This window comes from Salvelinus fontinalis, chromosome 7 (genome assembly GCF_029448725.1).
Source record: "Salvelinus fontinalis isolate EN_2023a chromosome 7, ASM2944872v1, whole genome shotgun sequence".
Lineage (NCBI taxonomy): Eukaryota > Metazoa > Chordata > Actinopteri > Salmoniformes > Salmonidae > Salvelinus > Salvelinus fontinalis.
In genome coordinates this window covers 25,155,509-25,173,401 of record NC_074671.1, presented here as the reverse complement: position 1 = coordinate 25,173,401, position 17,893 = coordinate 25,155,509, and the positions used below count along the sequence as shown (strand labels likewise).

Here is a 17,893-nt window from a genome sequence, read left to right as displayed (position 1 = left end):
TCAGAGCAGCTTACCAATCGCTGCAGCTGTACACAGCCCATCTGTAAATAGCCCATCCAACCAACTACCTACCTCATCCCCATATTTGTTTTTCTGCTCTTTTGCACACCAGTATTTCTACTTGCACATCCTCGTCGGCACATATCACTCCAGTGTAAATTGCTAAATTGTAATTACTTCGCCACTATTGGTCTATTTATTGCCTTACCTCCTTACTTCATTTGCACACACTGTATACAGATTTCTATTGTGTTATTGACTATGTTTGTTGATCCCATGTGTAACTCTGTTGTTTTTGTCGCACTGCTTTGCTTTATCCTGGCCAGGTCGCAGTTGTAAATGAGAACTTAATCTCAACTGGCCTACCTGGTTAAATAAAGGTGAAATAAAAAAATCTATTATCCGAAGCATACCACCTCCTCTGTGAAGAATGGTGGAGGTAGCGTTATGGCTTGGGGGTGTATGGCTGCCAATGGAACTACTTCACCTTGTATTTATTGATGATGTGACTGCTGAAAAAAGCAGCAGAATGAATTCTGAAGTGGTTAGGCCTATTTTATCTCCTTTAGATTCAACCAAATGCTTCAAAACTCATTGGACGGCGCTTCACAGTGCAGATGGACAATGACCTGAAGCATACTGCTAAAGCAATGCAATACTTTTTAAGGCAACGAAGTGGAATGTTCTGCAATGACCAAGTCAATCACCTGACTTGAATCCAACAAGCAGGAACTGAAGACAGCTGCAGTAATGGCCTGGCAGAGCATCACTAGGGAAGAAACCCAACATCTGGTGATGTCTATGGGTTCCAGACTTCAGGCAGTCATCGACTGCAAAGGATTTGTAACCAAGTATCAAAACTCACAATTGAATTTTTGATTGTTAGTTTGTCCAATTACTTTTGAGCCCCTAAAATTGGTGGTGGTGAGGGGGGGGCTATGTTTCCTTTCAAATCCATTGTGGTGGCGTACAGAACCAAAATGATGCAAATTGTGTGACTGTCCAAATACTTATGGACCTGACTGTATGTCTACCACTTTGTGTAGCTGTTAGCAATGCTAATGATAGCCTAACTGTCTTCGGGTCAATGGAAATGCAATTAAAAGTGAACTACAAAGTAGCCTATGCCTACCTGGCAGAATTACAGTGGTGGAAAAAGTACGTAATTGTCATACTTGAGTAAAAGTAAAGATACCTTAATAGAAAATGACTCAAGTAAAAGTAAAGATACCTTAATAGAAAATGACTCAAGTAAAAGTAAAGATACCTTAATAGAAAATTACTCAAGTAAAAGTCATCCAGTAAAATGTGTGTGAATTGGACCATTTTCTTGTCCTGCTAAGCATTCAAAATGAGTACTTTTGGGTGTCAGGGAAAATGTATGGAGTGAAAAGTACATTATTTTCTTTAGGAATGTAGTTCTTCAGGAAGTAAAAGGTGTCAAAAATATAAATAGTAAAGTAAAGTACAGATACCCCCCAAAAATACTAAAGTAGTACTTTAAAGTATTTTTACTTAAATGGATCAGACAATGTCGTTTTTATTGATCTGTTTGTCAGTGTTAGCAGAATAGGCTACCCTGTAATTTAGTCATATTAAAAAAGATTCTGCTAATGTCTCCAGTCATATAGTGTAGTAGAATTGAATGAAATGTGTTTATCAAAGGCCAAGAAACATATCTACATGCTCAAGCATGCACTGAAGTCTTTTTTGCAAACAGTGATTGAGTTATATTATTAGCCTAAATTACGACTATCCAATATACTCATCACATTAGGAAATCTTACAGAAGTCTGCAAATGCGGTGATCCTTTATTATAAAGGTGAATTTTTATGGCGAAAATTTGCTTCCCCAAACTTGAAACTCTCGCGCCAGCTATGGCTACAGAAACACAGTTAGTCAAACAACAGTCTGGCTGTTAAAGGGTACACCTTAATTAAAGGGTAACTACAGAAAACAAAATCTACATTTCTCAGGTTTTTTCCAGACCTCAAATTGTTCCCTGATGTGGTTTAAGCATTGTTGTAGACATAGATGAAAAAAATTAAACATTGGATATTCTATATATTTTTTGTTTGTTGTGGTATCGTTTTCTAAAATTTTATCCTCTAGAGGATTTAGCAGAAAATAATACATGGTACTTTGAAATCTGCAATAAATACATTTTTCACTTTCTTTTCTTTGCTGTAAATCTATCCAAATCAACGTAAGAACACAAGGGCATTGCGTATGGAATGCAGGCACATTATGGGACACAGGCCAGGTCATTATCAATGATCATGTTTTTTTTTTTTTTTTTTTTTAATATGAGAAAATTGGTGCAACCAAATCACTGGTAGCATCAGTGGGACCAGTGGAAAAGGTAAGTTTAATACCCTGCAATGACTGAGAACATACCACAAAATTGTATTCCCTGTCTATCCTCCTCCGTGAGATCCCCTTCAACACGATCTTCTCTACATGCACGGCTGTGAGGAGAGAGGGAAGAGGATTAGCACATACTGTACAGTCTTATTGGAACTACTTCACAGTAATAATAGTTTAAATATATGGGGCTGTGCATACAGTTGTAATTTTCTTCCCAATTGACTGTGAGGGATTTGTAATACCGTGGAGGTCGGTGTGTGTGTATACACTTGTGTGTTTTTCACTGGCTTACCTTCCCTTTGGGCCCTTCTGCTGGGGGGTGTCTGGCTGGCGTGGCGAGCCTGTCCCTGTGCCTGGGTCCTCTCACCCAGACTGGCCTCGATGGTGACTGCTGCTGGGCCATGCTCCTCTGCTTTCTGGGCCTTGTTGTGCTGTCGGAACACAAAGGGGCTAGTGAGTAGAAAGCTTTCAACATCACAGCTGCACTCAGGCAATCAAAAGATGACATCCCACACAGCAAGGTCACCAAGATGAATCAAACTATCAAGCTCCCAGAACATCTGTCAGGTGTGAGCGAGCGGCTATCTGGTCGAATACTAAAATGTTGCCGCCTGTGCCATTGTTGCAGTGGTGCTTTTGTCCTTCAGGGACCCATGCCGTTGTTCATAAGTTGGTCTTTGAACACTTGCGTCTGGGATGAGACATACAGCAGCCAGCCCTCCACCAAACACTCACACAGCTAGGGTTGCAAAGGGTTGGAAACTTTCCGGTATATTTCCAGAATATTTCCATGGGAAGTTAAGCCCGGGAATTTGGGGAATTTTGCTTAAATTCATCAAGAAAAGTTAGCTTATAACAATTAACCTTTTTTGTGTGATACACAAGGCAATTCTAGGTATTGTGGCATATTTTTGGTTAAACTATCCCCAATTCAATGGAATTGCAACCCTCTGCATGCACAGTGCATTCTTCCATCACATGTGCAGCTGATTCTCAAGATCTTGCACACTAATGAGATGCTATTGAGCCCACACCACTACACTCTCTGAGCCAAGGACTACATGCTTTCTGGTAAGTTTTGATTACAATACTGGGTGGGGTGAATATTCACTGCTTAGCAAGACACCCCCAAAAAAGGAGTGATTCTACAGGTGGTGACCACAGACCACTTCTCAGTTCCTATGCTTCCTGGCTGATGTTTTGGTCACTTTAATGCTGGCGGTGCTCTCACTCTAGTGGTAGCATGAGACGGAGTCTACAACCCACACAAGTGGCTCAGGTAGTGCAGCTAATCCAGGATGGCACATCAATGCGAGCTGTGGCAAGAAGGTTTGCTGTGTCTGTCAGCGTAGTGTCCAGAGCATGGAGGCGCTACCAGGAGACAGGCCAGTACATCAGGAGACGTGGAGAAGGCCGTAGGAGGGCAACAACCCAGCAGCAGGACCGCTACCTCCGCCTTTGTGCCAGGAGGTGCACTGCCAGAGCCCTGCAAAATGATCTCCAGCAGGCCACAAATGTGCATGTGTCAGCATATGGTCTCACAAGGGGTCTAAGGATCTCATCTCGGTACCTAATGGCAGTCAGGCTACCTCTGGCGAGCACATGGAGGGCTGTGCGGCCCCACAAAGAAATGCCACCCCACACAATGACTGACCCACCGCCAAACCGGTCATGCTGGAGGATGTTGCAGGCAGCAGAACGTTCTCCACGGCGTCTCCAGACTCTGTCACGTCTGTCACATGTGCTCAGTGTGAACCTGCTTTCATCTGTGAAAAGCACAGGGCGCCAGTGCCGAATTTGCCAATCTTGGTGTTCTCTGGCAAATGCCAAAACGTCCTGCACGGTGCTGGGCTGTAAGCACAACCCCCACCTGTGGACGTCGGGCCCTCATACCACCCTCATGGAGTCTGTTCCTGACCGTTTGAGCAGACACATGCACATTTGTGGCCTGCTGGAGGTCATTTTGCAGGGCTCTGGCAGTGCACCTCCTGGCACAAAGGCGGAGGTAGCGGTCCTGCTGCTGGGTTGTTGCCCTCCTACGGCCTCCTCCACGTCTCCTGATGTACTGGCCTGTCTCCTGGTAGCGCCTCCATGCTCTGGACACTATGCTGACAGACACAGCAAACCTTCTTGCCACAGCTCGCATTGATGTGCCATCCTGGATGAGCTGCACTACCTGGGCCACTTGTGTGGGTTGTAGACTCCATCTCATGCTACCACTAGAGTGAAAGCACCGCCAGCATTCAAAAGTGACCAAAACATCAGCCAGGAAGCATAGGAACTGAGAAGTTGTCTGTGGTCACCACCTGCAGAATCACTCCTTTTTTGGGGGTGTCTTGCTAATTGCCTATAATTTCCACCTTTTGTCTATTCCATTTGCACAACAGCATGTGAAATTTATTGTCAATCAGTGTTGCTTCCTAATTGGACAGTTTGATTTCACAGAAGTGTGATTGACTTGGAGTTACATTGTGTTGTTTAAGTGTTCCCTTTATTTTTTTGAGCAGTGTATTTTATGACATACCTGATTTTTTGTTAACTAGTAAATAGTATCCTACAGCAAAGTGTGTTTAAATCATTTCTAACTTGTCAACAATTTCTGCTAGTTTTAGCTAGCTTGAGCCTGCTAACTGAGGAGTGTTAATTCACCTGTTTCCATACAGGTTTCATTTTAAAACATGTATCTTACAAAGGAGTTGTTTAATCTAACTGCTTAACTATTTATCTGTACATGGAATTGTATTTATTTATTTTTTTTAATTAAAATGTTCTAATCTTTACAGGAAAATGCCACGGGCACTATCTGATGAGTGAAGACATTTCACTGCAGCTAACGTAGAAGGAAAAGCTGTGCACATTTTCAAATACTGTGCCAAATCATATGTGAAGAATGCAAACAAAGATGCAGAATCATCTGGCTAAGTAAATAAAGTTCCCTCAGCGCTCACAACAAGCAACCTCTGACAAAAGTCCCTCTACTTCTACTCAAGGTGAAAATTATGAATCAGACACCTTATCGATAGCAACAGCTCATGGTTCTTCTGGAATCAGAAGTTTTTTTGACTCAATGGAGGAACGTAGTCAGAGAAATGCTGATGAATGTCTTGCTCGACCTGTATATGTAACTGGTTCACCTCTGATTCTCACAGGCAATGTGTATTGGAAGTGATTTCTGAATGTTCTTCACCCAGCATACACCTCTCCAACCAGACATGCTTTATCTACTAATTTGCTGGATGCAGAGTTCAACAGAGTTCAACTGAAGGTCAAACAAATCATAGAGAAAGCAGACTGTATTGCAATCATCTCTGATGGGTTGTCAAATGTTCGTGGGCAAAGAATAATTAAATACATAATCTCCACCCCTCAACCAGTATTCTACAAGAGCACAGACACAAGGGACAACAGACACACCGGTCTCTACATTGCAGATGAGCTGAAAGCAGTCATCAATGACCTTGGACCACAGCAGATATTTGCACTGGTGAAAGACAATGCTGCGAACATGAAGGCTGCTTGGTCTAAAGTGGAGGAGTCCTACCCTCACATCACACCCATTGGCTGTGCTGCTTCTGCATGAATCTGCTCCTCAAGGACATCATGGCACGGAAAACAATGGATACACTCTACAAGAGAACCAAGGAAATGCTTAGGTATGTGAAGGGTCATCAAGTTATAGCAGCAATCTACCTCACCAAGCAAAGTGAGAAGAATAAGAGCACCACATTGAAGCTGCCCAGCAACACCCGTTGAGGTGGTGTTGTCATCATGTTTGACAGTCTCCTGGAGGGGAAGGAGTCTCTCCAAGAAATGGCCATATCACAGTCTGTCGAGAGGATCCTCCTGGATGATGTATTTTGGGAGAGAGTGGTAAGCAGCCTAAAACTCCTGAAACCTATAGCAGTAGCCATTGCACGGATTGATGGAGACAATGCCATCCTGTCTGATGTTCAGTCTCTGCTTGCAGATGTAAGAGAAGAAATCCATACTGCCTTGCCCACTTCACTGTTGCTCCAAGCAGAGGAAACTGCAGTTCTGAAATACATCAAAAAGCGTGAAGACTTCTAACTGAAACACATACACGCCGCAGTGTACATGTTGGACCCTAAGTATGCTGGCAATCCTGTCTGGCATCCTGTCTGGTGCAGAGATCAACAAGGCCTATGGTGTCATCACTACCGTGTCTCGCCTGGATGAGGGCAAGGTTCTTGGCAGTCTGGACGAAGTACACTTCCAAGCAAGGGCTTTGGGATGGAGATGCAATATGGCAGTCGTTGCCAACATATCGCATCAGCCACTTGGTGGAAGGGACTTTGTGGATCTGAGGCTCTCTCCCCTGTTGCCTCCATCATCCTCCAAATCCCACCAACATCAGCCGCCTCAGAGCACAACTGGTCCTTGTTTGGGAACAAACACACCAAAGCACGCAACAGGCTGACCAATACAAGGGTTGAAAAATTGGTGGCCATCCATTTTATGCTTTTTGAGCCTGACAACCAGCCATCCTCAACAAGGTTAGAAAGTGACAGTGAAGATGAGGCCTCAGAATCTTATGTTGAAGAGGTGGACATTGAGGAGGTCCAGGGAGAAGACATGGAAGCATGAGGGGAAGACAGCCTAGAAACTAAAGCTTTGGTTATCATTTTACAGATGTACGCTGAAAACATTTTTGGGAGATGCGATGGATCACTGGGGATCATTCAATATTCCCTTTCTTGTTGTTCAGTGAAATCATCCCATGTGAAGAGTCAACTCATTTAATTAAAAGTTCAATTCGTAAGTAAATAGTTCTTATATTTCTATTGGAAGGCTCTAATCATTTGCAATGATGTCTACTTATGACAAGGTAAAAGGTGTATGTTTCTGTCTCCATATGATATGGTAAATATATCCAATGCAAAAAACATCTACATTTAAATGGTATTAATATCAATTTGCATTTATTTCCATTAATTCCCATATATTCTCACGGAAAGTTTCCACCTCTGAATATTCCCCAAAATGAGCAACCCTAAACACCACATTAATGTACTTCATTACATCCTTGATAGAATCAATTAGCATTTACATATTCATAATTGACAATGGGTTTTGCTGCATCAATTCCCAGAGATCTCTTTATGCACGCACACACGCCCTGCTTGCAGCCCATGAGAAGGGGTCAGGGCTTTGGTCCCTGGCTATCAGCTAGGAGGCAGAGCTGACAAACAGACTGACAGTTATGCCACCGCTGAAGGTCATGGGAGAACAGAACACAGTTCAGCCCTGGCATATCAATGCAACACAAGCCCCTCAGAGCCAGAGGAGAGAGAGGGGACAGATACAGTAGTGCTACTGGAGAACTGGTACTAGGGCTTATATGATAATAGCAAAAGCCTAGTCCTGTATGCTTCAAATATACCAGGGGAAAACCAACCATAGCATTCAATAGATGGATAGCCTTGGTCCTATATCAGTGGCACTTGAATGATGCCAAACAACACCGCGACCACATCAGCGTCTGCTGGTTTGAAGTGTTTCCTCCCTCTTTACATTTGACATGGTCCAGGAACAACAACTGGCCTTACAAATGGGAGCTCTGATTTCATTTGGCATTAACTCGACATCTGCTGCTGCTGCGGTGGAGAGAGGTGATTCACCATGAGGTCATCAAGGGCTATTTCTGGAACGGGTTAGTCAGTGGACATCACTCTTTTTCATCCAACATGGTTCAGTGGACATTGATGTAATGAACTGCATGTTGAACTGCAGAGGGAGTCTCTCTAGGAGCCTGCTTACAGTTGGGGAAATCCACTTGAAATCCTATTACTTTTTGATAGCACCCCTTTTGATATGAACAAAACTTTCCATAAATGTTTGCCCATTGTAGAAGTACTCAAAGTGACTTTTTGGACCAAGATGCCAAAACATTCAAGAGATAAAGGTGCTCAAAGTTGACCTATTTTGCATACGCCACCATAACATGAGATACCCATGTCTTCATCACTAGAAATTAAATGGTTGAGATTGATAACATTTAAAAGCTTACAAACAAGGTTGTCAGACTATTTCATAATTCACGTTTAAGGTTAAAAAAAAGTATGTAAAAATGCATAAGCTCATATTTTTTCATATTCACCTACTTTACATCTGAGGTTTTTGTGTTGTGACCGCAATCGGTTGAGACAACATGATCTTGAATACAGGGCGAGTGTCATGTTTTTGGTGATAAATGGACTAAAATAGAAATTTCTACTTTCAAATGGCGCCACAAAGACGGTTGGAGGTCCACACCAGTGGAGGTTGGTGGGAGGAGCTATAGGAGGACGAGCTCATTGTAATGGCTTGCATGGAATCATTGGAACGGTATCAAACAAACATATGGAAACCACGTCTGACTCGGTTCCATTTATGCCATACCAATGACCCCGTCCTCCTATAGCTCCTCCAACCAGCCTCCTCTGGACCACACATCAGAGAATGTTGAATTGAATGGGAATATCCGTGGTTTAAATTATACTGTCAACCCTCCATAGGAAACCTATTGAAATCATATAAATATAGATCATAGAATAGACATGAGCATTTAAGTTCATATTCAACAGTGGTTGGACCGGCCACCATCTTTGTGGTAGTAATTAGAAGTAAAAACTTTCCAATTTGTAAGTCGCTCTGGATAAGAGCGTCTGCTAAATGACGTAAATGTAAAAATGTAAATTCAAGTTAAATGTCAATGGTGTACCAGCTAAATTACAGTGGTCTGGAGGGATAGGTCATTCTATTTCTGTTATTAAAATGACATCCACCCTGTATTCAAGAGCACGTTGTCTCTCAACCAATGGCGGGCACACCACAAAAACCTCAGGTGATGTAAAGTAGGGTCTAAGCTACAACATGTGAATATGAAAAAAATAGAATTGACGTGATAGATAATTGACGTTAAAAGGTTAAAAAAAAGGCTATTATTTATTTATTTTTGTTATAAAATAGTTTGACAACCCTGTTTGTAGGCTTTCAAATTATATCAAACTATTTATATTTTTCAATGATGAAGACATGGATGTCTCATGGTATGGTATGCTAAATGGGTCAACATTGAGAATCTCCTAAATGTATTGACATTCTGGTCCAAAAAGTCACTTTCTGACCACTTCTTCCCTGGGCAAAGATATATGGGAAGTTTTGTTGAAATCAAAACGGGACGCTGTAAAAAATGTAAATTCATTCAAATGGATTTACTCAGTTAGAAAATAACCCAAGTATGTGAAGTAAGATTTTCGTCTCTTCGACATCAGATTTGCAACTTTTATGCTACCACTATCCTCCCTGTCCTATACATTGGACACAGCAACACATGTTGGAGATTCACCCTCATACCCAAGCAATTCCACCTGGTGTAGCCTAGGCAACAACAAAAAAAGGCCAGTACTTGAGCAAGTGCCTCATTAGTAAAGTCCTAGGAATTGAGAGGTCCAATTGTGGTCACTCTAGGCTAAGAGTGACTGAACTCTCTTCTTTGCTGGTAAACTGCGGGGGTGGAGAGGGTGGATTGGGACAGTGTTTGCTATAACAACACATTTAAACCTCACGCCATTTCACTTGAGCGCGAGTAGCTGTTCTTCAGATCATAATTGCTGGCTATGAGAGTGTAAGTAAATCCGAGTTGTGAGGTTGCGTGCTGCTGGCTTCAACCTCTCTTTCTCCAAGTGGCTAAATACGACATCAGGCACACATAGAGATTTAACTATTTCAGTGGACAAGTGGGTCAACAACACTACAGTCAACATGGATGATTGCCCAACGCAGAACTGTATTAAAACTATACTAGAAACACAAGTGGAAATAGGACGTGACCACAGGTTGTCACAGAAGTGTTCAGTATATAGCCTATTCAAAGTACGGAGCAAATAAAATCATGGATGTGTCTGTTATTGATCCTTTTTCATAGCCTACACAGTGACAAGTACCACTCCAATACAAATATAGGCCTGAATCAGTATAAAGTCATAAGGAATTTGCTTTCACCTGGCCAAATAGCTTGTTTAAATCAGTAACGGCGAGTAGACAAGGAGAAGAGAGGACACCCTGTTAAGATGCAGCACCCCAAGAAGGAAATCCATCTCTGTCAACAAACTGAGACCCTGGCTGGCCTCCCCGTATCCTATATTCTGCAGTCAGTCACCTAATGCTCAGTTGGTTTCAAGCACTTGGCTTCCAGCATGGTTTTGAGCCCCACACTCGGACATAACTTCCTTCTCCCTGTAGAGTCGCCAGACCTGCAGTGCAGTAGGCCACAGGGCCAAATACCTCGCACGCAGCACAGCACATAACTCTTTGTGAAATGCCCGTAAAGACGAGCAAGTGTATTTGGGGGGGTTGATTCCATGGTGGCCTTTTGCATAGGAAGAGATGACAACCAGTCCCCTGTAACACTATTAAATGCCTAGCGTAGGGCATAGCGGCTGTTATACAACGGGTGGGTCTAATCCTGAATGCTGATTGGTTAAAAGTGCATTCCAGCCAGTGTCTATTCCACAAGTATGTTCGAGCACTTTTGAGTGGGGATTTTCCACACCTAGCGAGAATTATGGATATTTCCATGAAGATTTCACACACTCTAAAAGACCAAATGAGATGCGCAGCCTTACTTAGGTCCATCAATGGATGGACCAATTCATAAGCCACAAAGAAAATACTGTATTTCAAAAGGAAGAGTGCTTGTTACTAACCGTTGGTGCAAAAGCTGATTCATTTGAACAAATACTGCATCTTCTTCCCCCATCTGTCAAATGTCAACCATTGAGAACTAGCCATACTCTTTCAGCCTATTGTAAGATATTGGGATATAATACTCATTATTGTCGGGGTGTTAGCCCCCCCAATAGTATGGCATTGGTTGAAGTTCAATTTTAAATTAAAATCTTCCACCATCATATCTAAGCCAATAAGACACCAATGTCAATGAAAATTTGCAAATCAACTTGGGGGTAAACACACTCTCCGCCTCGTCATGAGCCGTCCGGCTGATACAGAGAACCACGTACCATATTTTTAACAGGTTCGTTAGCATTGGGGAAAAACACAATTTCTTGCCTTGACCTAGCTCAATATCTAGTCGTTGGATCAGAACGAGCCTACAGCATCCACAAAGTGACCATTAGACTTGCCACCTTTCGTTCAGAATAAGTTAGTAGGAGCAACAGTTTGAATAGAACGTATCGCTCTCAAGTGCTCAAAACGATTTGCTACCTTTTTGTAGAATTTATGACAATGCTAACATATTTTCAGTCGAATCTCAACGATTTCTAAAACCGGACCAAAGCACATGGGTTGCGCAGCAACAGCAAGAGTAGCTAGCTAACACCAGTCGGATGAGAGCTACAAGCAAAGGAAGCTAGCTATATTTTGCTATGGAAGGTTTTTCACATGGCTGAAGTCATCAGTGTAAACTGTTGGCCTTGACATGGTCGTGTCATCAAAGCACAAACAAATAAGCACAAATACGATAGTGAATGTCTTTGGTTGCTATTGCCAGTTAGCTAGCCAACTAACATTAGAAAGCTAGCTACAAGCCAACAAGGCTGAAACATTAGCTGCATGGACAGATCGTGCACTGGCACAACTCAATGTTGACAATATCCCCCACATCCTTCCACAAAGCACAGCTAGCTAAGTAAAGTTCATAATCACCAAAAAACTTTGGGAAACTGCTAATGTATAATACATGCAATGGGCATTGCTCATCTAACAATAACTTTAGCTAACATTACTCCATACATACTCTAGTCATGTTGAATATTTGTGTATTCTCCAGGAGCGAGATTGCTCGATTGTTTTGTTAACCTCTACGGGGTCAGTGTGCCCCCACGGGACAGTTGAGATAACGTGCGCTAATGTGATTAGCATTACATTGTAAGTAACAAGAACATTTCCCAGGACATAGACATGTCTTATATGGGCAGAAAGCTTAAATGTTTGTTGATCTAACTGCACAATTTACAGTAGCTATTACAGTATTGTTTGAGGAGAGTGCACAACAACAAAACTTTTATTATGGCAACTGGTTTGATACATTCACCTCTGAAGGTAAATCATGTACTTACATTCAGTAATCTTGCTCTGATTTGTCATCTTGAGGGTCCCAGAGACAAAATGTAGCATAGTTTTGTTTGATAAAATCAATTTTTATATTCAAATGTAGGAACTGGGTATAATGGCCTATAATGGTGATATAATGGCCTTCTCTTGCATTTCAAAGACGAGTATGTTTTTTTGATAGAAGACACATGTTTTTTCTTTGTATTATCTTTTACCAGCTCTAATGTGTTATATTCTCCAACATTGTTTTCAATTTCCACACACTTTAAAGTGTTTCCTTTCAACTGATATCAAGAAAATGCATATCCTTGCTTCAGGTCCTTAGCTACAGGCTGTTAGATTTGGGTATGTCATTTTAGGTGACATTCCCAAATCCTTAAAAGGTTTTTTCGTTTCCCCTCTGGAATATCAGATGTTAATATTAAATACATACTAATAACTACATTATTTATGTTGCCATTATTGTGTATTTTTACTTTACATGTATTGCTGTGTTATCCTGTATTATAATATTGTATAATAATGTTGCATAATCACCTTCCGGTGTAAATATAAAAAACAAATGTTTTAAGTGAGAAGTATATACATTGGTCTGAAGCCTGAGCACCACAATGCCTACTCTACCCATGTTCTACCAAGGTTTTCCAGCCCACAGCTTTTCCCTACTACAGTAGCTATGTTGGTCTATTGTACTTAAAACAATGAGTATGCAGGGTTCTAAGGATTCAAACATTCTCAAACAGCCTAATTCATCCTCTTCAGTTGAATAAAGGACTTTACACTATCCCGTTCTTAAAATAATGTATGTATATCATCAGTGTCACGTTCCTGACCTTGTTTTCCTTTTGTATAGTTGTGTTTAGTGGGTCAGGACGTGAGCTGGGTGGGTGTGTTATGTTAAGTGTCAGTGTTAATTGACCTTGTATGGCTCTCAATCAGAGGCAGGTGGTTGACGTTTTCCTCTGATTGAGAACCATATATAGGTAGGTTGTTTTCACATTGTTTGTTGTGGGTGGTTGTCTTCGTGTCTGTATGTCTACCACACGGGACTGTTTCGTTTGTCGTTTGTGTATGTAGTCTGTTCCTGTTCGTGCGTTCTTGTAGTTTGTAAGTTCTCAAGTCAGGTCTGTCTACATCGTTTATTTGTTTTGTAGTCTGTTAAAGTGTTTTCGTGTTTCGTCTATCATTTTAATTAAATCAGTATGTCAAACATTCACGCTGCGCATTGGTCCTCTGATCCTTCTCGCCTCTCCTCGTCTGAGGAGGACGAAGTAGACGATCGTTACAATCAGGCTGTATATATTTTCAGATATAGATCTATTGTAAATGTGTATTATTGTAGCGTCACCATCTTTATTGCAAATAGAACATCAAATACACACTACTTTAAACTACATATTCATTTGACAGAGGTAATAAACTGCCCAATTATCAGCCCAGCAATTGATAAAACAGGCCCATGTTCGCAAAACAAGTTTCTCTGAGCTTATGTCAATATTACACAGGTAAGCTAAGAGTTACAGATATCAGGACTGCAGACAAGCTCTATATGAGTGACTGTGTCCAACACACCACCACCTGGTGTTATGTTGGTCACCTACTAGAGGTCGAACGATTAAATCGGCATGGCCGATTAATTAGGGCCAATTTCAAGTTTTCATAGCAATTGGCAATCTGCATTTTTAGACGCCGATTACATTGTACTCCACGAGGAGACTGCGTGGCAGGCTGACCACTTGTTACGCGAGTGCAGCAAGGAGCCAAGGTAAGCTGCTAGCTAGCATTAAACTTATCTTATAAAAAACAATCAATCTTAACATAATTACTAGTTAACTACACATGGTTGATGATATTACTAGTTTATCTAGCTTGTCCTGCGTTGCATATAATCAATGCGGTGCATGTTAATTTGTGCATGTTAAAAAAAGCACTGTCGTTGCACCAATGTGTACCTAACCATAAATATCAATGCCTTTCTTGAAATCAATACACAAGTATATGTTTTTTTAAAACCTGCATATTTCGTTAATATTGCCTGCTAACATGAATTTATTTTAACTAGTGAAATTGTGTCACTTCTTTTGCGTTCTGTGCAAGCAGCGTCAGGGTATATGCAGCAGTTTGGGCCACCTGGCTAATTGCAAACTGTGTGAAGACCATTTCTTACTAACAAAGACCGTAATTAATTTACCAGAATTTTACATAGTTATGACATAACATTGAAGGTTGTGCAATGTAACAGCAATATTTAGACTTAGGGATGCTACCCGTTCTATGAAATACGGAACGGTTCCGTAATTCACTGAAAGAATAAACGTTTTGTCTTCGAAATTATAGTTCCCAGATTTGACCATATTAATGACCTAAGGCTCATATTTCTGTGTGTTTATTTTATCATAATTAAGTCTATGATTTGATATTTGATAGAGCAGTCTGACTGAGCTGTGGTAGGCAGCAGCAGGCTCATAAGCATTCATTCAAACAGCACTTTCCTGCGTTTGCCAGCAGCTCCTCGCTGTGCTTCAAGCATTGGGCTGTTTATGACTTCAAGTCTATCTATCTATCTATTGTCGAGCGATCAATAAACTTACACAAACGCTTGTATTGCTTTCGCTGTAAAGCATAATTTCAAAATCTGAGACGACAGATGGATTAACAAAAGGCTAAGCAGTGTTTTGCAATATTGCACTTGTGATTTCATGAAATTATATTATATTATATACCTGTGGCACTAGGCTAGGCTATGCTAGTCAGCGTTTCTGATGACAATTATCCCGGATCCGGGATGGGTGGTTCAGAAAAGTTAAGGTACAAATCGGAGTATAATGCTTGTATGGATGTAGACCCCAATACATGCTCATTTCATCAATCAACTGCATTACAGTTAAAAGCGACTGACTACCATAACCGATTTCTGTATGCTAGCTATGCTACCAGCTTATTCGAATGGAAGTTAGCAGTCACTTTTTCTAAACCTGAAAAGGTGTAACTTCTAAATATTATGCAGAGAAAACAGCCAAATATATCCAAATGGGATTTTAGTAACCACATTGTGGGCCTGTTACAAAACATCAATCATGACGGATTTGACAAATATCCACTTTGTTAGATCAGATTTGTTTAATGTGCGCCAATCCAGCTTTCTTCTATCCCCACGGTCTGCATTACACTAATCTCTTTACGGCATCTATCCCCATTAGCTCCCCGATCACTTTCTAGGAGTTCAAACAAATTTGTGTCTTTGAAATCCCCAAACGAGGTATCAAAAAGATGTATTTTATTTGTGAACTTGTTTGGATAGCATAAACGTGACCCATTACACAAAGCTGGGTATATGTCGCACGTCTACTTCACAAGAGACGCATTTGAACGTAATTTAAAAAATAATAATATTTAATCTTTTTTTTTTAAAGAAATGGTTGCAGAAATGCCTTCTTGAACATGTGAACTTTTATGTGCCTTAACAAAATCGTATGTAATCTGAAATATTAATGAAATGTGAAATCGCTAAGCTCTTTAGACACAGAGAATTTACAGAATCTTGCCTATCTTGCCTGAAATAATGAGGGGGCTGGGACAATCACGAGACAGAGAGCCCATTCTGTCACTCAAGGTTTTAATGTCAAACGGCACATCCTGCTCTCTCCTACCACGGACATTTGAAAGATCCATTGGATTTACTATTATTTTCATCATGGACTACATACAAAGTATTGCTACAGCTTTCAATACCAGTGTTGTCCTGACTACAGCTGCTGGTATCGACACAGCTCTGTCTTCTGTGGCTAAAGCAGTCTGGACTGGTTGAAGCGGAGTGGGAAGGAATAAAACAAAACAAAAAAGTGTTTCAGCCTGCCGTGAATTATCATAATCCATACACCGGTAAGAGTCTACAGCTCAAATAACAAGATAGCTACATTACTGTCTCAACTAGAGGTCGACCGATTAATCGGAATGGCCGATTAATTAGTGCCGATTTCAAGTTTTCATAACAATCGGAAATCTGTATTTTTGGACACCGATTTGGCCCCCCAATTTTTTTTTACACCTTTATTTATCCTTTATTTAACTAGGCAAGTCAGTTAAGAACACATTCTTATTTTCAATGACGGCCTAGGAACGGTGGGTTAACTGCCTTGTTCAGGGGCAGAATGACAGATTTTTACCTTGTCAGCTCGGGGATTCAATCTTGCAACCTTACAGTTACCTAGTCCAACCCTCTAACCACCTGCTTACATTGCACTCCACGAGGAGACTGCCTGTTACGCGAATGCAGTAAGAAGCCAAGGTAAGTTGCTAGCTAGCATTAAACTTATCTCATAAAAAACAATCAATCAATCATAATCACTAGTTAACTACATGTGGTTGATGATATTACTAGTTTATCTAGCGGGTCCTGCGTTGCATATAATCGATGCGGTGCGTATTCGCGAAAAAGGACTGTCGTTGCTTCAATGTGTACCTAACCATTAACATCAATGCCTTTCTTAAAATCAATACACAAGTATATATTTTTCAACCTGCATATTTAGTTAATATTGCCTGCTAACATGACTCGTTGTGAACTGTGAAGACTATTTCTTCCCAACAAAGACAGCCAACTTCGCCAAACAAGGGGGTGATTTAACAAAAGCGCATTTGTGAAAAAAGCACAATCGTTGCACGACTGTACCTAACCATAAACATCAATGCATTTCTTAAAATCAATACACAGAAGTATATATTTTTAAACCTGCATATTTAGCTAAAAGAAATCCAGGTTAGCAGGCAATATTAACCAGGTAAAATTGTGTCACTTCTCTTGCGTTCATTGCACGCAGAGTCAGTGTATATGCAACAGTTTGGGCTGCCTAATTTGCCAGAATTCTACGTAATTATGACATAACATTGAAGGTTGTGCAATGTAACAGGAATATTTAGACTTAGGGATGCCACCCGTTAGATAAAATACGGAACGGTTCCATATTTCACTGAAAGAATAAACGTCTTGTTTTCGAGATGATAGTTTCCGGATTCGACCATATTAATGACCTAAGGCTCGTATTTCTGTGTGTTATGCTATAATTAAGTCTATTATTTGATAGAGCAGTCTGACTGAGTGGTGGTAGGCACCAGCAGGCTCGTAAGCATTCATTCAAACAGCACTTTCGTGCGTTTTGCCAGCAGCTCTTCGCTGTGCTTCAAGCATTGAGCTGTTTATGACTTGAAGCCTATCAACTCCCGAGATTAGGCTGGTGTAACCGATGTGAAATGGCTAGCTTGTTAGCGGGGTGCGCGCTAATAGCATTTCAAATGTCACTCGCTCTGAGACTTGGAGTAGTAGTTCCCCTTGCTCTGCATTGGTAACGCTGCTTCGAGGGTGGCTGTTGTCGATGTGTTCCTTGTTTGAGTCCAGGTAGGGGTGAGGAGAGGGATGGAAGCTTTACTGTTACACTGTCAATACTAAAG

The 17,893-nt window shown here is 41.1% G+C and overlaps 1 protein-coding gene across 7 annotated transcripts in view; it reads right to left on the bottom strand.

Moving 5' to 3' along the window:
- The window catches only part of LOC129859267 (zinc finger CCHC domain-containing protein 2-like), a 68,369-nt gene that overhangs the window by 46,862 nt on the left and 3,614 nt on the right, over window positions 1-17,893 (bottom strand). For 5 of the 7 annotated variants that reach the window (XM_055928815.1, XM_055928818.1, XM_055928817.1 and 2 more), the window contains exons 2-3: window positions 2,661-2,799; window positions 2,399-2,469 (exon numbers count right to left, since the gene is read on the bottom strand). The exons of the other annotated variants lie outside the window; for them this stretch is intronic. In XM_055928815.1, coding sequence (XP_055784790.1) covers window positions 2,399-2,469; window positions 2,661-2,799 — 210 coding nt within the window. The remainder of the gene's footprint in view (window positions 1-2,398; window positions 2,470-2,660; window positions 2,800-17,893) is intronic. 7 annotated transcript variants of the gene reach the window in all.